Source organism: Vicugna pacos, chromosome 22, assembly GCF_048564905.1.
Source record: "Vicugna pacos chromosome 22, VicPac4, whole genome shotgun sequence".
Taxonomy (NCBI): domain Eukaryota; kingdom Metazoa; phylum Chordata; class Mammalia; order Artiodactyla; family Camelidae; genus Vicugna; species Vicugna pacos.
In genome coordinates, this window is record NC_133008.1 from 21,228,893 (window position 1) to 21,247,115 (window position 18,223).

The following is an 18,223-nucleotide window of genomic DNA, read 5'->3' on the forward strand; positions in this document are numbered from 1 at the left end:
GCCGGCATTACCTGGAGCCGGCGGGCGGCGGCCGCCCGAGCGATTACTCACTGCGTGGCGCACCCCACCCGCGGGCCGCTGAGCGGATTTTTCCGTGGGGGGTGTCTCAGCGAGTCGGGGGGGGGGCCTCCTTTCTGCTCTCCTCCTGGGAATCTCTCCAGCCCCGCATACACAACCCGCGCAGGCTCCCGTCCCCTTTCCCACGGGGGCCCATTTTCCCTGTCTGCCCACGCAGGAACTCTCTCCTGAGGCCCCCAGGTGCCCCCAAGGAACCTCAGTTCCGTCCCGCTCGAGGGGGACAGCTGAGCCACGGCGAAGTCCGGGAACTCTGTGCCTTGCAGCTTTCTCCGTCTTCCCCTGCAAAGCCTCGGGCCGAGGCTGCGCGCGGAGGACCAGAAGAGGCGGGATGAAGTGGGAGGGGGAGCGCTGAGCCGAGACCAGTGGGACCCGCGCGCCGATGGCGTGGGGCAAGAGGGTCGATTTTTAGGCTCCCGGGGAGGAAAGGGGGCTGGAGATGGGAGCAGGCGGGGCTCAGGGACCGCTTAGTCGGGGGGGCGGGGCCAGAGTTGGGGTGGGGGTCCAGGCAGAGGATGAGAGGGAGACTGGCCAGGGCTGGGGGCCTCAGGGGACGCTGAAGGGGCACAAGGCTGAGCGCAGGGTGCAGGGAAGTGGACAGGGGTATGGAAACGCAACTGGGGGCGCCAGGTCCCAGATTGGGGGTGGGGAGCCTGGAGCTGGCGGGGTTGGAAAGGGAGGTCCCAGGTCTGTAAGGATTGAGTTGGGGGTTTGGGGCCGCGGGACAGGGCGCGTGCGGTGCGCGGCGGGGCGGAGGCCGGACGGGTGGGGCCCGCGGTGCCCGCGGGCGGGCAGGCGGTGGGGAGGCCGGTGCGGGGCCCGCCGCCCCCCCGGAGCCGGGCCGGGGGCGGGGCCGGGCGGGGCCAGCGGCGCATTAGCGCCTTGTCAATTCGGCTGCTCAGACTTGCTCCGGCCTCCACGCCCGCGCCCAGCGACGTGCGGGCTGCTTGGCCCGCGCCCTCCCGCGCCCGGCCTGCGCCCCGCGTCCAGCGCCGCCACCGCCGCAGCCGCCGTCTGCCGCGCGCCCCCGGCAGCGCCGGCCCCATGCCCGCCGGCAGCCCGGGCCCCGCCGCCCAATCCGCGCGGCGGCCGCCGCCGCTGCTGCCCCTACTGCTGTTCTGCGTCCTCGGGGCGCCGCAAGCGGGATCAGGAGCCGGTAAGTACCCGGCACCCTGCTTTCCCCTTCCCGCCTGGGCCGATAGCGTGCGCCCCGGGGGCAGCCGCGGGGGGAGGGGGCTCGAGCGCCACCTGGACGGCCGGGGAACAAAGGAAGGCGCCCCCGGCGCGGCCCTCGGGGCGCCCTCACCTGTGGGGCGCACGCCGCCGCAATCGCCTGGCCGGAGGGTCCGGCGTCCGCTACCGAGGCCTTCTTACCTGGGCTGCCTTGCCGCGGACGCCCGGCTCGGCCCCCTAGGGGTCGAGGGGCCGCGGCCTGGGACCCTCTGCACGCCGAGACCCGGCGGGCGCACGCGACAGCGTTGGCTGACTCGGAGACGCGGAGACCGCCGGTCACTGCTCCCGGGCGGGGGCGCACGCTGTAGGCGCGCTGGGTGCCGGCCCTGAGTAGGGGGGCCCCCCCGGGTGGAGGGATGAGCCCCATGAGGAAGGCGGGGCGGGAGGGGGCCGCTCTGGCCGCCTGGCGCGCGGCCCGGGGTCTCCGGGGACGCGCCTCTCCGCGGGCCGGCGCCGCCGCCCTTTCCCGGCGGGACCCCGCGCACGGGGGTCCCCGGAGTCCCCGCCACCGGCGGCGCTCAGAACCGTTCCCGGCCACACTGCGCAGGGCTGGGAGACTAGCGAGAGAAATCTTTGTGAGAGAGTGGGTTAGAGTGAGCGGGAGCGGGAGCCGGCGAGTCTGGGCACCGTGGGCCCAGCCCCGGGGCGGGGGGGGGCAGCCCTCGGGAACCCACAGCTCTCACAGGCCGAGACCCCCCGCCCTGTTGGGAGCTCCTGGCCTCCGGCACTCTCTGGCCCCCGACTGATGCACAGCCCCGCCAGGACACTGTCTCCACATCCAGACCCACTCTGGGACACGCCCAGAGACACACAAAGACTCACACTGGCTTGTGGCCCGTCACCCTCACCCTCAGATGCGCGCACACTGCATCCCAGATGCACATTCGCACACCATCGGGGCGCACACACATTCCATCCCTGACACACACACATTCATGGTCACACATTCATGCCGAGGGGGAGGCAACACAGGGCACATACGCAGGCACTGCCTCCCCTGGATGTTCACAATTACTCCATGTACCCCATCCAGGTACATAAGTTGACTGTGGTGGGCACATACTGCCTTACAGGTGGACCCACAATGTACAGAACTATTTGCAGTCTTCCTGCGGTATTCCTCCAGAAAGGACACTGTCCAGTGTCCCAGGGGCACTTGCTGAGAGTCTAGTATGTCCAAAGCTCCTGGGCAGGTGAGAGGCTGCCCAGGCCCTCCTTGGGTTCCTGACAGCTCTTCCAGGAGGTGGGCAGCACCTGTGAGTGCCACCTTTAGTGGCAGGCTTTTTTTCCCAGCCAGCAGAGTAGCAGGCAAAGGTGGCTGTGGTGCGGGGATGGGGTGGGGAGGGCAGTGCAGATTGTTGTGTGTGTGTTTTTTCCTTTAAGGGGGAAGAAATTAAATAAAAGATTCTCACACCTCGACAATATGTTTCTACTTACGGTGTGTCTTAGCACCTGACCAGCAGGCGGGTAGGTCGTAAAGTGTCTGCAGGTACCAGCGGGACAGGAGATGGGGACCCCTGTGGGGACCCCAGGATGGGGGCCACCCTCCTGCCTTGCTTACAGAGAATCTCACACTTTTCCCTTTTAAAACACATGGTGTTCCTTTTTAATAACGGCAGTGGCTCCAGATTGGGAAGGGGGAAGGAAAAACTTTTAAAGGCCCCAGCTCTGCGGGAAAGGCGGGGAGGCAAGGGAGGGGGGCGGGCTGTCCAAAAGTCTAGCCCAGGAATCTGCTTAGGGGAGCCTTCTAGGAGGCCCCCCAAACCAGGCTAAGAGCCCCCCCCACCTAAGTGGGCTGTTCCCAGCTGCTTTGCCTGGGCTGGAATGTGTGCATCCCGGGTCCCAAACGCCTTAGCTTATTGTTTGGGGAGGTTTGGAGGGAGTACACCAGCCAGCAGGGACCCCAGAGCTGGGAGGGGCCCTAATCCCAATAGTTCCTAGGCTCTGCAGTGTGCTGGGCCCCTTGGACATCGTGAGCTCATCTCATTAATCTCTCCAGCAGGTAGAACATATCCACCCCCCCCCATTTTATGGAGGAGGAAACTGAGAACAGGGGAGGGGAAGTCAATTGCCCAGGTATTCCAGCTGAGATTGGCACCCACATCCCAGGAAGAGAAGGCCTCCCTCTGACCTTTCCTGCTGGAGCTTGGGGTGGGGGACTGGCCTGTCCAGGCCCGCCTGGCCTTGCCCTCTCCTCCTGTCCCCCGCCCAGCCCTGGGAGGGCAGCTGCAGCTGCTGGCAGGCAGGCCACATCAGCCCAGGCCAGGTGGGTGTGGCAGAGGGGCAGTGCACCCCCCAGCCAGGACCCCCCCTAGAGAGCCCCTTTCCTGGCCAGGCCATGGTGGGGGGCGGTTACAGGAGGGGCATGACCCACCCCCAGAGGGTTAAGAGTGGGCTGGGGTCTGGGCAGGCCTGGCCATGCCTCCTACCCTGCTGGGGGGGCCCAGGCAGGAAGCGGTGGGTGGGCCGGGGCAGAGACGCTGGCACGCCCGAGTTCATGCCGAAGGAATTCCGAATTAGCGGGCGGCTGGCTGCCTGGGACCTCCGGGGCGGCCCCCTGGCCCCCCGCCCCCGGCCGCCCCCGCCTCCTCAGCTCTGGCCCGCTCAGACGGCTCCTTCGCACGGACGCTGAGACCTCCGGCGAGCCCTGGGCCAAGCCCCAAACGCAACTGCGATCCCAGGCTCCAGCAAGACATGGCCCTCAAGCCAAGTTTGCCCCGGAAAATTGTCAGGGCCGGCCCCAGAACTGTGTCCACCCCACCTCATCCATCCGGGACAGTGAAGGCCAGCAAAGGGCAACCGCTGGCATTCAGGGGCCTCCCAGGGAACCATGATCACCCTGCCCTTGGCTGCCAAGGAAGCTAGGCTCCCATTGCACCCCTGCAGTCCCTTCTTATAGCTGCCTAGCAATCTTTTTGAAATAACAAATTCCTTCCCTGCTCAGAATCCTGGAATAACTCCTCCCTGCAGGTCTGGCCCCTGCTGATCTCCCAGACCTCATTCCCTACCACCCCTGCCCCAGGATCTTTGCACTTGCTGCTCCCACCACCTGGGCACTCTCTTATTCTCTTCTATAAATTTTCATAGCTATTTTTTCACTTTATTCGTATCTCAGCTCAAATGCCACCTCACCAGACAGGCCTCCTGGCCTGTTTAACTGCCCACCACTGATACATGCTTTATTTTCTCCCTTATTTATTCTTAGATATTTATTTGTTCTTTGTCCTGATGCTCTCTTTGATTCAAGGCCCACAAGGGCATGAATTTTGGGTATCTGGTCACCATTGTGCCCTCAGGTTCTGGCACAATGTAAGTTCTCCTTGAATGAATGAATGGATGAATGAACAAATGAGTGAATGAGTCCTCACAACCACTCTTGGTGGAGGGAGGGGTCCCCTCCCAGAGGCTGAGAGAAGTAAAGGAACTGGGCCAACCTCCACAGTGAGCTGGAGTCATTGGAACCCAGGGCAGCCAGGCTTAAAGGTCTTGTCATTAAGGCAGTATTTTTACTTCTCTCAAACAACCCCATGTAGCTGATACTATGATGCCCACTTCCCAGATAGGGAGATGAGACTCAGAGGGGCATCCAGGGCTTGAACCATGCATCCCCTCCCCATTCTCTGGGCCTTGTTTTCCCCTTGGATAAAAACGGGTTACTCTTAAGTTCTAATCTTCAGGAGAAGCCATGAACTGCCCCAGCAGCAGGCAGGTGGAAAGACATCAACCTTGAAATCCCAGAGGCACCTGTGCCCAGCACCCAATTCACACACAACCCAGTTTAGGAAGTTATTTCCCAACTGATCTTCACAATTGCCCTGAAGACGAAGAGCTTTCTTGTTCCCATTTTGCAGATTAAGAAAACTGAGTTGAGGGAAAGCATGATGATGATGTCAGTCCTCCTGGATGGGAGCCTAGCGCTTGCTACAGCCACCTTCAGTTCCAGTGGCAGCACAGAGCAGAACTTGGGAGACTGACAAATCCGGGTTCACATAGTGTGCCCCTCTTCTATTTGATGAACTTCAAGAAGAGACTTGATCTCTCAGAGCCTTGTTTCTTTCATCCATAAAATGAGCTGGATTCTAGTAGGAGTCAGGGTATCCTTTTTAAGAAGTGCCTTCCGCCGACAGAGACATCTACTATGTGTGAGGTTCTGGGGGTATCAGAGAAAGAACTCACAATCTGTTATTTCTAACTGAAAAAAAAAAGGCATAATGTAGTGTTTGTCAGAAGTATGTGGAAGGCAGGAGTTACTTGGATCTGAGTGGGCACTTATGCCCAAGGTTTGAAACCAAGTCAGTAAGGAAGTCAGTAAGGAAGTGACTGGGAAGGACCTGAGTTCTTGAATCAGACAGTTCTGGGGCTGAATCTCAGCTTTGCCACCAACCTGGGGCTGGTCATTTGACCTAATTGATCCTCAAGTCTCCCTCTCTGTAAAATGGGTGGCAGTAATAAACAGCTCCTTTGCAGGACTGCCATGAGTCTTAAAGGTCCTAGGATGGTGGAGGGTTCCAGGTAGCCCCGTCCCAGGCCTGACAGGTATTCCTCTCTGACCCTAGACACGGCTGTCATCAGTCCCCAGGACCCCACGCTCCTCATCGGCTCCTCCCTGCAGGCCACGTGCTCTGTGCACGGGGACACACCAGGGGCCACCGCCGAGGGCCTCTACTGGACCCTCAACGGGCGCCGCCTGCCCCCTGAGCTCTCCCGAATGCTCAATGCCTCCACTCTGGCCCTTGCCCTGGCCAACCTCAACGGATCCAGGCAGCAGTCGGGGGACAACCTTGTGTGCCACGCCCGTGACGGCAGCATCCTGGCCGGCTCCTGCCTCTATGTTGGCCGTAAGTGGGCTCCCAGGACACCCATGGGTAGCTCTTGGGTGCATCATCTCCCTCTGGAGAGAGGCATGAATCATGGGCCCTCCGATCAGCGAGCCACTGAACAGTGGGCTTGCTGGCACAAGTTGAGAGGTATGGGCCTCTAGGGTGGGGATGAGAGCCTGGAGACTGCCCCCCCAACACACACCATCCTCAAGAGAGCCATGCAGGTGGTCCTGCCAACATCTGCTCTGTCCACCCTCCTTCCACTCCAAGGTGGGGGCCCCGGCTGGCAGCCAGCAACTCCTCCATCTGTCCACGGCTGGTCCAGACCCTCAGCCCCTGCACCCCACTTCCCCAGTGCCCCCAGAGAAACCCTTCAACATCAGCTGCTGGTCCAAGAACATGAAGGACCTGACATGCCGCTGGACGCCGGGGGCCCACGGGGAAACCTTCCTCCACACCAACTACTCCCTCAAGTATAAGCTGAGGTTGGTAGTGGCCCTCGGGTGACATGTATTCCAGGTGGGCTGTGTGGCCTTGGCCAAGCCTGCCTTCGCTGAGCCCTGGGGTCCTCTCTGCATTCCGGGGGTGATGTGGGGAGGTGTGGGGGCCCAAAGGGACCCTTAGGTGTCCTCCTTCTCTTCTGCCCCTGCAGGTGGTATGGGCAGGACAACACATGTGAGGAGTACCACACGGTGGGACCTCACTCTTGCCACATCCCTAAGGACCTGGCTCTCTTCACACCCTACGAGATCTGGGTGGAGGCCACCAACCGGCTGGGCTCAGCCCGCTCTGATGTGCTCACACTGGACATCCTGGATGTGGGTGAGCCCCCTGACCAGGCCAATCTGGCCCACCTGGGATCCTGCCACCCTCCCCCCAACACACACCATCCTCAAGCCCCAGCCCAGCCAGGGCTGCAGCTCAGCTGAGGTAGGACCCTGCCGTTTGGGATGAGGAGGAGCCAGGCATCCACCCATCGGTCCCCAGCCCCTGAAGCAGCCAGGATACCCCCACTCTGTGGAGAACACCTGGCCTGGTTGCCTCCCCCTCGGCAGCCCAGGTGTGCGGGAGGGGGCCCCTGGGAGCTGGGAGGGGGCGCCCAGGTCGGGAGGCGCCCCAGGAAGCAGCAGCCTGGAGCTGGGGGGGAATGCGGGCGGGAGGCAGGAAATGGATGATCTGCGAGCAGAATTGGGCCTAATCTAATTAGGGTGTTTCTCAGCCCCAAGCAGGCCTGTGACTTAACCCTTTCGGCCCCTCACCAAGGCCTCAGGGGAAGAAACCAGCCCTCCCTGCTGCCCTATGGGCTCCCAGAAGGATCCTCAGAAGGCTTGTAGTTATTCCCTCCTCCAGCCCAAGTCCCACTTTCCTTCCTTAAGTCCTGAAGCTGCAGGGGCATGTTCTAAGCCTCAGTTATCCCTTTGTACCCAGGAGAGCCGTCATACCAAGGACCTCTGTAAAGTAGGAAGGAGCTGGAGGTGGGCAGTGGCAGTTCAGGGGAGTGTCTCAGGGATCTGGCAGCCTGAGGGGCCCCCTGGCCTCTTGGGCATAATAATAATAATATCACCGTCCAGGCAGTGTCAGCTTTTTACATAGTTCCCTGAAGATAGGATTATGTTTCTCCTGTCACAGATAATGATGGTGATAACAGCTAACATTAATTGAGTGCTGCTAGGTGTTGAGTGTTTCCCGAATATTATCTAATGTAATCTATCCTGAAGGGGGGAGGGGGGAGAACGATGGCAGGTGCCATCTAAGCCACGTGCCCTGGGTATTTGGACCCAGACAGGGGCCAGCCGGGTCCAAAGAGAGCCCAGTGACTGAGCGCCGCCTCGCCCCCCTAGTGACCACCGACCCCCCGCCGGACGTGCACGTGAGCCGTGTAGGGGGCCTGGAGGACCAGCTGAGTGTGCGCTGGGTTTCGCCGCCTGCCCTCAAGGACTTCCTCTTCCAAGCCAAGTATCAGATCCGCTACCGAGTAGAGGACAGCGTGGATTGGAAGGTGCCTGCCCCCACCCAGCTGAGCTCCCCCTCTCCCTCTCCCCCTGCCGCCGCCAGCGCCTCTGATCCTGCCCTGGCTGCCCAGGTGGTGGACGACGTGAGCAACCAGACCTCCTGCCGCCTGGCGGGCCTTAAGCCCGGCACCGTCTACTTCGTGCAAGTGCGCTGCAACCCCTTTGGTATCTACGGCTCCAAGAAGGCAGGGATCTGGAGCGAGTGGAGCCACCCCACCGCTGCCTCCACTCCCCGCAGCGGTGAGCACTCCAACAGGGCTAGGTGGTCCCGGGACCAGCCACAAACCAGTCTCAAACCAGCCTGGGCCTCCGTTCCCTTGTTTCCGCCAAGAGTGCAGAGGTCTCAAACTCGTGAACCCTGGGGCCACATGTGGCCCCTGGATCTATTTTCTTGGCCTGTCATTTGAAAAAAAAATTTTGACCTACTCGCAGACATTTAAAAACAGTATGTTTTCACACAAATAGTCTAGATTTCCTAGAAAAATTGTCTAGAAAATGTAACAGGACGCAGCCTGTTCCTCTATGCCTCCATCAGCAAATGCTCCCTCTTAAGTCAGTGGTGGAGGGGGTTAGCATCCCTACCTGGCCGGTTTCCCTCACATGTACCCCTTCCCTAACCCATAAGGGCAAGTGAGTTTGAGACCCCTGCTTCTAAGGCCGATCAGCTGCCAACTCTATGACTGTCTTCTATTCCTCTTTCTATTCAAGGTAGGGGAATGGGATGATCAGAGACCTAGGTCTGATTGCCTTTGGGGTCTGAGGTTTATCTAAGCCCATGGGCCTCCCTTTTCTTCTTTGAGAAATGGCATGAAACCTTACTTGGACATCTGGCCTCAACTTCCCCATCTGGAAAGTGGGGGTGATAGTCACACCTGCTTCAGGCTATCGTGAGGGTTGGATGGGCTAACCCCAAAGAAAGTGCCCTCATGCTGGGTGTCACTGCCGTGTTTGCAAGAAATAGCTACTGAGGTTCCCATCCCCTGCTCCCCACACTGTTTCACCCAAAGGAGGCCCCCTTTTCTCAGATAAGGGCACTGAGGCTCCGAGACGGTCAGCCAGCCCCCAAGGTCACACAGAGATCTGAATTCAGTCCCGAGGATGTCCAGGCTCATGCTCCTGGGATGCTGGGGAAACCAAGGCCCAGAGAGGATCCCAGAGTCAGGGAGTGGCAACAGGGCTCCAGCCAGTTCCCCTCTCCCCAGCCCCCATCCCGGGCCCCTCCAGGTTCAGGGGTGGGCGGGAGCTAGCACAGCCGGGAGGGGCCTGAGCCTTGGCCCCTGCTCGTGCCCAGCACCTGCGATTCTTGCACGGGAGCCAGCAGGCGGCTGTGTCCACTGGGGAGGCTGGGGAGGCCGGGGGAGGCCGGCAGGGGCGGTGGGGGCCGGGGCTGTGCCAGGGCCTGTCAGCGGGTCCCCAGCATTATTTATGACGTGAGGCCGATGTCCTTATCCGCCAGTCTGCTCAGGCTGCTCAGGACTGGCTGCGGCCTGCGGCTGGACCTACAGGCTGGCCTCCCACCTGGCCCTCCTGGCCCACTCCCCATCTAAGCGGCTCGTACTCTCAGGCCTGTCCTGGGGACTGTCCCCTCCCCTCCAAGTCACCTCGGTCTATTTCTTTCATCTGTCACTCTCTTTCCCTGTGTCTGTCTTTTTGCCTTTCTTGGTTTCTGTGTCCCTACATCCCCAGGGTCTCTGTCCCCACCTTCTCCAGCTGTCTATCTCCTGACCCCCTGCATCTCCTTGGCTGTCCCCCATTGTATTCGCTCTCCCTGTGTCTGTCTCTCCTTGTCTCCATCTCTCAGTCTCTGTCTCTCTCTCTCCAGCTCTTTCTCATCAGTGTCTCTCTCTTCCTCTCTCTGCCCCCTGCTCCGTCTGCATCTCATCTCTCTGGCCCTGACTTCTCTCCTCCTCCCTCCCTTCCACTCACACCTGGCTCAGGCCAAAGGAATTGGGTTCCTGGAGGAGATGTGGAGGAGGAGCCCCTTCCTTCCCCTGCCCCTCATCTCCTTGGGGGCGCAGCTGGGCTGCTGTGCTGGACCGTGGGGAGGACTGGGTCCCTGAGAAACAGGGAGGGAGGCGCCCAAGGGGGACGCGGTCTCGCGGCACAAGGGAACCTCCCTCTCCTGCCCGCGCGCGCCCTCTGCCGGGCGCGGTCTGACGCTGCCGCTCCGCCCCTGTCAGAGCGCCCGGGCCCGGGCGGCGGGGCGTGCGAGCCGCGGGGCAGCGAGCCGAGCTCGGGGCCGGTGCGGCGCGAGCTCAAGCAGTTCCTGGGCTGGCTCAAGAAGCACGCGTACTGTTCGAACCTCAGCTTCCGCCTCTACGACCAGTGGCGAGCCTGGATGCAGAAGTCACATAAGACCCGCAACCAGGTAGGAAGGAGGGACCCCTGGGAGAGGGGTGGATGGGTGGGGCCACGGGGGTAAACTGGCTGAGGAGGTAAGTCCGCAGCCCCCAGTCACTGCCTCCTTCCTTCCAAGCACAGGACGAGGGGATCCTGCCCTCGGGCAGAAGGGGCGCGGCGAGAGGTAAGGAGGCCCAGGTGGGTGGGCAGGGTAGGAGACAAGGGCCCCTCCTGGGTGGCCACAGGTTGTGGGCACCGCCCCCCCCAGCCCTAAAGTTCTTCCTCTGTCTCATTTATCAGCATTTACCTAACACCTACTATGTGCCTGGCCCTGTGGCCTTTAGCCTGAGAACATCAGACCCCTTTAAAATGTCCAAGGAGGAATGTCGTCCTCAGGAATTAATACTCATACTCACCCGGTTAGCATGTATGAGCGCCTACTGCATACTGGCCCTGTACAAAGTGTGCTACCTGCAGGACACCCTATGGGATGAATAAATATTCTTACTTCTCAGATGGGAAAACCGGTGCCCAGAGAGGGCCAATAGCCTAATAGGGCCACCCAGCTCAAAGTGATGGGGCCAGGACCTGAAATGGAGCCTTCTCAATTGTTCTGTGGTGTTAGGTCGTTCCAGGCTCCTTGCTAAGCCTGGCTTCCCCTCTGCCTGCAGGTCCTGCCAGATAAGCTCTAGAGGCTGGGGCTGCCCTCCCTGCTGCATGGAGACGCAGGGGCCACACCCAGACTGGGGGCCACCTCTGTACCCCCACCTCAGGGTGCTCCAGCCCTCTCAGCAATTGGAGCGAGCACTCTGAGCTCTGAGGGCCACACCAGCTCTGGCCTCCATGTGAGGCGCACCCCAGTGGAGGGTGTATGTGTTTGTGAGGGTGGGCCGCCTTGCAGAACACCTGCCAGGGCTGGGGGTGAAGAAGGCCATCCCCTACCCAGGGCCCCCTCCAGTCTTTTTAAATAAACAAGCTATTTAGCTGCCCTGATTGTGAAGGTGAGTGTGGGGCTAGACTGGCCTGGGATAGGGGCTGTGGGGTTTCGGGGGAGACATGAGAATCCTAATGACCCTTTGGGACGGGAATCTTCACCTCGCAGAATTTCTGACTCTCTCCACGATCTGAAATATCTGGTTCTAAACTTCTTAGGGAGTGTGATTCAAAACATCAGAGTCAGGGAGAGGAAGAATCTTGCACCCACTTTTCCTAGCTTTGTGGACCCCACCTCAGCACCCCAGGACAGAGGCAGCTGCAGACAAAAGGTTCTTTAGGTTTTTTATTGTGAGAGGTGAGGCGAACTTGAAGAGGATCAGTAGCCCAGTGGGGCGAGACCCCAGCCAGCTGGTGGTCAGGGCTGGGCCGGATGCCGTCTGTTCCATTTCCCATCTCCTTCGGCTCATCCCTGGGGAGCCACCATCACTCGGCAGACTCCGCATCAAACCTGAGGTCCTGGAGAACCTCGCTGATCGCTTCCATGGTTTTAATTACCCTACAAGAGTGGATGGGAACTATAAATAAAACCCAGATGGGGTGAATTAGCCGCTGCTGCGCAGCTCTGAGGGGGCAGACCCTGGGCCCTCCTGCCTGCTGCCAAACCTCCAAGCAGCACTAACAGCCGGGAGGACCATTTGTGTACCTGGGAGGAGTGGTGGTCCCGTGGGTCAGAGTGGCAGAGAGAAAAGGCCATTTTGGGTCGGTATGTGCCACAGGGAAGGTGCAGAGTGTGACACTGGCAGATGTTGAGCACGTGTGCACATGTGCGCACTTGGGGGGTGTTGAAGGCAGGAATGTGCAGGCATGTGTCTGGTGGGGCCAGGGCAGCCATGTCCACGCTCCAAGTCAAGCCATGTGAGCAGGATTGGTGTGTGTGACGTGTGCAGCTGTGCCCTGAAAATGCAGAGTCTGGTGTGAAATTGCAGTGTGTGTGCTGAGAGAATGTCTGCTGTACATCTAGGAGCCACCAGGTGAGGACTCAGGTGTGCACATCCTAAGAGTTGTGTGCAGGTCTGGAGGATTGGCACAGTCTGACCTTGCCAGCCCTGGGGCACACCTGGCTGGGGTTGGGTACCCAAGGGTGCATGTGCAAGTCTAGCACAGTCAGCCCACTGGGAGGCAGCACTCACTTCATCTTCAGCTGGTGCATCTGCACGGTGTCCTCCTGCCCAGTCAGCTCTGGTGCCCCCATCAGCTGCAGCAGGGCCACCTGGATGGGCAGTGGGCAGCAAGGAAGATGTCACAGCTGACAGAGGCCACCCCCTGCCCTCCCACATAATAGGGAGGAAGAGACACTGACACAGCGAAAAAGGCAGCACAAGAGTGAGGCCATGGCAGGCGGGGAGTCTCAAGGGGAGGTACTTAGCGCAGGAGGAATCTAGGATTAGGTTTAGGGGGGCTTGGGAGGAGTGGGGCCGAGTGGGCGGCCCTAGAGTCAGAGAGAGAGCAATGGGGACATGGCTTCATGTAGGCATAAAAGGTAGGGGAACTGTTAGCCGGGAAATCTCAACCAGGGGTTGGTGGTCGGGGGTGAAGTAGGCGGGGGTCTCAATCTCAGGGACCTGCCTGGCGTTATAATTCAGGGTGGAAGTAGGCCGAAAACCTAGACTGGGTTTGGGAATCTAAGGCAGAGTGGCCTGGGAATCCCAGTGTAGCATATGATGTGGGCGTGCCTTCACGTGGATTTGGCCTGCAGTGTATCTCGGTCAGGACTGACTGTCGGGACAGAGTAGGCGGGGCCTTGGAACCCTAGCGGGAGGAGTAGGCCCAGGAGTAGGCAGGGATCTGGAGTACCAGCCTGGGGAGTTGGTTAGAACCAGAGGGGTAGGAGCGCCCTAGGGGCGGGGTCTGGGATGGAGTGGGCGTGTCCTGGGACTAAAAACCTGGGTGAAACTGGGGGCGGACAGGAGGGGACTAAGCTTGAGAATTTTAAGTGAAACCTTAATGAACGACTTAGGTGGGCCAGGAAGAGTGGGTTCTGGGGCACCAGGGGCGAGGTTTGAGGGGACAACCTGGCCCCTCCCTCAAGGGGCGCACAGTGGGCTAAGGCCCGAGAGACAAGGGGTGGAGTAGGAGGATACGAGGCCGGGGGAGGGCCCTCACCGTGGCCAGGCGCGTCTCTTCCAGCTGCTGCAGGCTGCGCACGTGGCTCGCGAGCAGCGGCTGCACTCGGGGTCCAGCCAGCTCGGCCTCCACCGCCATTACCTCCCGCGAGGCGGCGGCGAAGATTTGGGTCACCTCGTGTACCGTGCTCCGGTAGCGCGGGAAGTCGTAAGGCGGGCCGCTGCTCAGGTACTGGCGGTGGCCTCTGCGGCAGATGGGGGTCCTGAGGCTACGGCACTGGCTCTCAGGTCCTGCAACCGCATCGACTACCTAGAAGCCTCCCAGGAAGTATCCCTGAACCCCAGAGTGTGGAGGACGTTTTAACTCCCGCAGGGTAACTCGAGACGGGCCCACCCCTGAGCGTGGGTAAGGGAGAGACGCCACTCGGAGCTCTGGTCTCCGGACAAACCCCGCCCCACCTCTGACAACGCAGCCGCGCGGGGACCTAGTTCCTCCTCAAGGTACGCCCATCTCCAGAGCGGGCTAGGGGCTTAACCCTGTGACCCCTGCCCTCCCCTATGCCCACACTTACTCCTCCAGCCGGCGGAAGGCCTGCGCGCGCTCAGCCTGCAATTGGTGGATTCGCTGCACCAGCGCCCGGATCGGGGCATCTTTCTAAGGGGCGGGGGGCATGGCTAAGGCATGAAGACGGCGTCCCCCGATCCTGCACCGCCCACCCCACGCTAGTTCCTGCTCGGGCTCGAGCTCACCCAGGGCCACACCGGCTCCTCGCGCTCCGGGACTCCAGTGGCGGCCTCAGCACCCGGCGCTACGGAGACAGCGGACTCCGCCACGGCCTCGGCGGTGATCATGATTCCACAGCTCTGGCCCAACCCGGGAGCAGGTTACTCCGATGCGCCAGGCGCCCCCTGCAGGCCCGGAGGACCCAGAGACCCCGGACAATAAGGGGAAGCAAAGACTGGGGGCTTCTCACGCCGCACTCTCCACTCACCCCGCACTCTCCACTCACCCAGCCCCTGTACTTGTTCCCATCCAGTACCTGTCTTACCATTTTTGCCCTTGAATGTACGGTACTGTATAGAGCAAGGCTGTTCCCTGGTTTGTTTCTACACAGCCATGTCAACACCCGACTTTGTTTCATCCTCACATCCTGTTCCCACTCAAAATTTTTAAAAGTGGAGCCCGAGAATATATCCATCATCTCATGCCACAAGGTTATAAGAATGGGATTTGAATGTAGGTTTTGACCCCGGAGAGCTCAAGTTGCTGGAACCCAGCTGACAGCAGATTCACCAGCAGGTTGTGTGAACTGCTCAGAAGTGAGCTGGAGGGCCTGTGCAAAGGCCCTGAGGTGGAAGTGTGAGGCAGGGGTGAGGCCAGCAGGAGTTCATGTTAAGTACAAAGACTTCAGAGCTTTCCAACTGGAGATACACCTAGTTTGAGATACACCTAGTTTGAGCTTTAGAAGCTTCCTCCTCCAGGGTGGACATGGGGAAGACCAGATAGTGGTGGCCTGGTTTAGGGAGGAGGGCAGTTGACAAAAGATAAAACCCACGCACCTAAGGCATGGAGTGACAGCCTTAAGCTGGCACTCCAGGTCTCAGCTGCTCAGGCATCATTGCTCAGGCCTTGATTGTCAAGTCCCAATCATCCCAAGGGAAATAAAACCCATGGCCTTGCCAGGGTGCAACAACCCTCACCTGATTTGCAGACTGCCCTCCCAGAGAGAGCTCGTGGATGTTGGGTGGGGTCTAGGAGCTAATGGTCAGTCAAAATTGAGAACAGGTGTTTTTACACTAGGTGGGGCATTTCTTTTTACCCACACCTGAACACCTCCAAGATTCAGGCATGAGGGCTGTCAACATGCCTGACCAGGTCCTACCAGTCCCTGGGCTGGAGGTCTTAATTCCCACTTTACAGATAACAAAACTCAAGTGGGCAGGCTCACTAGGCTATATGGCAGTGGGCCAGGACTGAACCTTGCTCGTGCTGTGGTTATGACAACTTCAGGCATGGAGGGCAGGGGCCATGGCCCATCTTACACATGAGACAACTAGAACCCAGGAGAGTGGACCCCCAAGGACTATGAAGAATTGAGTGACAGGAAGTCACTAACGGAGATGCCCACACCTCAGCCACCTCCCCACTGGACAGACCAGCCACAAGGACACCAGTTACTGCTCCAGTCAATCAAAGGGAAACTTTATTGAGGCCCCAGAGCCATGGGGCTAGGGCAAGAGGCCGCCTTGCGGGCAAAGGAGGAGCCGGTGGAGGGGCCTTATTTGACCTTCTTCTTGGGGCGCAGGTTGTTGGTGTGGCCGCACTTCTTCTTGCGGCAGTTGACAGCTCGGGGGTGCAGGCGAGCATAACACCTGGGTAAGGACAGGAGGGACTAGTGAGGCCACACCCTGATCTCCCGACAAGGGCCAGCCCACTCCCCACATCTGAGACCACATACTTGCGGCAGATCATCTTGTCACAGTTGTATTTCTGGGCAAGCTGGCGGAGGGAAGGCTCAATGATGCCACCTCGCAGACGAAGCACCAAGTGCAGGGTGGACTCTACAGGAAATGAAGGTCAGAGAGACAGCGACTGAGTGTAGGCTCAGCACCTTAGCCCCACAGGTGCAGGGCAGCCTCCAGTGCCCTGTAGATCAGAGCTTCTCAAATGTGACAGGGACACGTCACAATCCCTTGAGTGTTCTATGTGTAGATGGACACTTGGGCCTATCCCACCACACAGAAACTCCATCTTGTCATTTCCCACCAGTCTTCTGCGAGTCTGAGGCTATGTCAATGGAGGTATTCATCTGGGTTTCCCTACAGGTATGGCAATTTCTAAGTGGTGCAAAGATAACCTTCTGTTTGCTAGGCAAGACAGTTAAATCTTGTTGCTGCAAAAAGTGACGCTGATTTTCTTTACGGTAGTTATTAAAAAAAAAAAGCCACGTAAGTTTTAAAAAGAGATGCTTTCCAGTAATAAACAATATCTTACTAAACAACACTCCCTACCCCCATCTGATCCTTACCTTAAGAACCATTCTCCCACTCTCCACCCCTGGTGTCAAAGAGGCTGTCAGTGCCCCATCCTGGATCAAAGGCCTCACTGGGGTCCTGTCTAGCCACCCCAGCCCCATACCTTTCTGAATATTGTAGTCTGACAGAGTGCGGCCATCCTCCAGCTGTTTGCCCGCAAAAATCAGACGCTGCTGGTCAGGTGGGATGCCTAGGGAGAGAGCAATTTAATTTAATTGCTGAGGCACTGGCAAGCATATTACTGGCAGCTCTCGCCTCTCTCCACAGGGCTGCTCCAGCATTACCCCCAATCTGTCAAAAGGGAAACTGAGGTAGAGAGGATAAGCTGCCTTCCCGAGCCCACACAGAGGAAGCACTAGAAAGACTGAGAGCTGTCCAAGCCCAGCACCCATTCCACACAGGACAGCAGATCTCCTGGGTTGAGGGGCTCCCACTGGGCAGAGCACCCAGATCGAGTCTGACTCACCCTCCTTGTCTTGGATTTTAGCTTTGACATTCTCAATGGTGTCACTGGGCTCAACCTCAAGGGTGATGGTCTTGCCCGTCAGGGTCTTCACAAAGATCTGCATCTCTGCGTCTGCTGGGGAGAAAAAGAAGGGAGAATGGATGAACAGAGTGGTGAGCACTGCAGATGCGAGCAGCCCAAGCTCACGGGCTGGCCAGTTTTAGTCTCAACTACTAGCCCTGTGCCTGCACTGACCCCAAGCAAGCCCACCCACGTGCCAGTTTCCCTCCACCATCCCAAACCTTCAGCTTCAACTTCAAAGATGGAATGAGTACAGGGCTGGGGTACCACTTTGCCAAACACCTTCCCGAAGGATGGTCTGGAGATCCCATCCTTCCTCCTCTCCGCCAGCCCCTGCTCTTCCTGCAGCAGCTTAGGAATTTAACCTTAATAGCATCCCCCCAACACACACTTTCCTCCCTACAGTCTCCAAGCTCAGACACCCAAAACTCGGGCTCCCTTCCAAGTTATGCCCTAATTCTCAGACTACATTTCCTGCCTCTGATCCAGTCTATTAATAGTAATTGCCAACCACGTGCCTAATACTTGTTTACAGATATCATTTACTTTTTCATTTTCCAAAAATGTGGGGGGAATCTAGAAAATAGTCGGTACTATCAACCTTACAGATGTAGAAAAGTAGAGACCCAACTCAGGTGTTTAGTATTTTTAAAGGGGCTGGCCGTATCTGCCTCAGAAAAAAAAAACAAAACTACAGTTAATACGCTTTCCCGTTAAACTGGATCTGCCCCGGGGGACACATCTTCCCCTCGAGGCCTCGCTGGATAGCTCGGGGTGGCGGAGAGGGCATGCTCCTCTTCCAAAAGCCGGTTTCCCTCCCGGGGCCCAGTCTGGACTTGGAACCCCCGCCCAATGCGCCCTGCTAAGTCGACCCTGCCGACTCGCAGAGCCTGGCCTGCATAGACCGGTTCCGCGCCGCCCCCTCCGCTGGCCAAACTGCCGCCGCCACCCGCAACCTCCCGCCCAAGCCCGACTTGGGGGCCAACGCGCAAGTCCGCCGCCACCAACCTGCTCAGCCGCCTCGTTGAAGAGAAAGAGGGCGGCGGAACCGGAAACCGCCGATTCGCCACCGAAAGCGCTTGCGCACCGAGCACGCTGCGTGCCTACGTCACAATCTGCGCC

At 59.3% G+C, this 18,223-nt stretch overlaps 3 protein-coding genes across 8 annotated transcripts; 1 reads left to right on the plus strand and 2 right to left on the minus strand.

The window, feature by feature from the left end:
• The first annotated feature begins 876 nt into the window (after positions 1-876).
• CRLF1 (cytokine receptor like factor 1) lies at positions 877-11,468 on the plus strand. Of its 4 annotated transcripts, XM_072947349.1 has the most exons (10): positions 1,191-1,231; positions 2,692-2,775; positions 5,865-6,146; positions 6,484-6,613; positions 6,781-6,950; positions 7,970-8,127; positions 8,212-8,380; positions 10,321-10,508; positions 10,617-10,664; positions 11,152-11,468. In XM_072947349.1, exons 3-10 carry the CDS (start codon positions 6,017-6,019, stop codon positions 11,170-11,172), a joined length of 1,014 nt encoding a protein of 337 aa, XP_072803450.1. In that variant the 5' UTR covers positions 1,191-1,231; positions 2,692-2,775; positions 5,865-6,016; the 3' UTR covers positions 11,173-11,468. The 4 variants fall into 4 exon arrangements, with proteins under 4 accessions (XP_072803447.1, XP_072803448.1, XP_072803450.1 ...); XM_072947346.1 differs by lacking the exon at positions 2,692-2,775 and having other exon boundaries at positions 877-1,231; XM_072947347.1 differs by lacking the exon at positions 2,692-2,775 and having other exon boundaries at positions 880-1,231; positions 10,622-10,664.
• Positions 11,469-11,745: 277 nt separating this feature from the next.
• On the minus strand, positions 11,746-14,418 carry REX1BD (required for excision 1-B domain containing). 2 transcript variants are annotated; one of them, XM_031689405.2, is made up of 5 exons: positions 14,290-14,418; positions 14,112-14,194; positions 13,580-13,830; positions 12,607-12,686; positions 11,746-11,972 (listed from the first exon to the last, which is right to left on the minus strand). In XM_031689405.2, exons 2-5 carry the CDS (start codon positions 14,188-14,190, stop codon positions 11,900-11,902), a joined length of 483 nt encoding a protein of 160 aa, XP_031545265.1. In that variant the 5' UTR covers positions 14,191-14,194; positions 14,290-14,418; the 3' UTR covers positions 11,746-11,899. The 2 variants fall into 2 exon arrangements, with proteins under 2 accessions (XP_031545265.1, XP_006199108.1); XM_006199046.4 differs by having other exon boundaries at positions 13,580-13,784; positions 14,290-14,412.
• Positions 14,419-15,714: 1,296 nt separating this feature from the next.
• Positions 15,715-18,207, minus strand: UBA52 (ubiquitin A-52 residue ribosomal protein fusion product 1). Of its 2 annotated transcripts, none has more exons than XM_006199047.4 (5): positions 18,110-18,207; positions 17,042-17,155; positions 16,679-16,765; positions 15,999-16,101; positions 15,715-15,912 (listed from the first exon to the last, which is right to left on the minus strand). In XM_006199047.4, exons 2-5 carry the CDS (start codon positions 17,142-17,144, stop codon positions 15,819-15,821), a joined length of 387 nt encoding a protein of 128 aa, XP_006199109.1. In that variant the 5' UTR covers positions 17,145-17,155; positions 18,110-18,207; the 3' UTR covers positions 15,715-15,818. The 2 variants fall into 2 exon arrangements, with proteins under 2 accessions (XP_006199109.1, XP_006199111.1); XM_006199049.3 differs by having other exon boundaries at positions 17,042-17,152; positions 18,110-18,153.
• Positions 18,208-18,223: the final 16 nt, after the last annotated feature.

What these genes read in the sequence shown, in the direction of transcription:
- CRLF1 (XM_072947346.1), top strand. Translation starts at nt 1,120, where the DNA reads ATGCCCGCCGGCAGCCCGGGCCCCGCCGCCCAATCCGCGCGGCGGCCG. An exon ending in AGGACAGCGTGGATTGGAAG is followed by an intron (nt 8,128 to 8,211) that starts GTGCCTGCCCCC and finishes CTGGCTGCCCAG; the next exon opens with GTGGTGGACGACGTGAGCAA. An exon ending in CAGAAGGGGCGCGGCGAGAG is followed by an intron (nt 10,665 to 11,151) that starts GTAAGGAGGCCC and finishes CTCTGCCTGCAG; the next exon opens with GTCCTGCCAGATAAGCTCTA.
- REX1BD (XM_006199046.4), bottom strand. Translation starts at nt 14,391, where the DNA reads ATGATCACCGCCGAGGCCGTGGCGGAGTCCGCTGTCTCCGTAGCGCCG. An exon ending in AAGAGACGCGCCTGGCCACG is followed by an intron (nt 12,687 to 13,579) that starts GTGAGGGCCCTC and finishes CTGCCCATCCAG; the next exon opens with GTGGCCCTGCTGCAGCTGAT. An exon ending in ATGCACCAGCTGAAGATGAA is followed by an intron (nt 11,973 to 12,606) that starts GTGAGTGCTGCC and finishes CCACTCTTGTAG; the next exon opens with GGTAATTAAAACCATGGAAG.
- UBA52 (XM_006199047.4), bottom strand. Translation starts at nt 17,144, where the DNA reads ATGCAGATCTTTGTGAAGACCCTGACGGGCAAGACCATCACCCTTGAG. An exon ending in TAAAATCCAAGACAAGGAGG is followed by an intron (nt 16,766 to 17,041) that starts GTGAGTCAGACT and finishes CTCTCTCCCTAG; the next exon opens with GCATCCCACCTGACCAGCAG. An exon ending in GACAAGATGATCTGCCGCAA is followed by an intron (nt 15,913 to 15,998) that starts GTATGTGGTCTC and finishes GTCCTTACCCAG; the next exon opens with GTGTTATGCTCGCCTGCACC.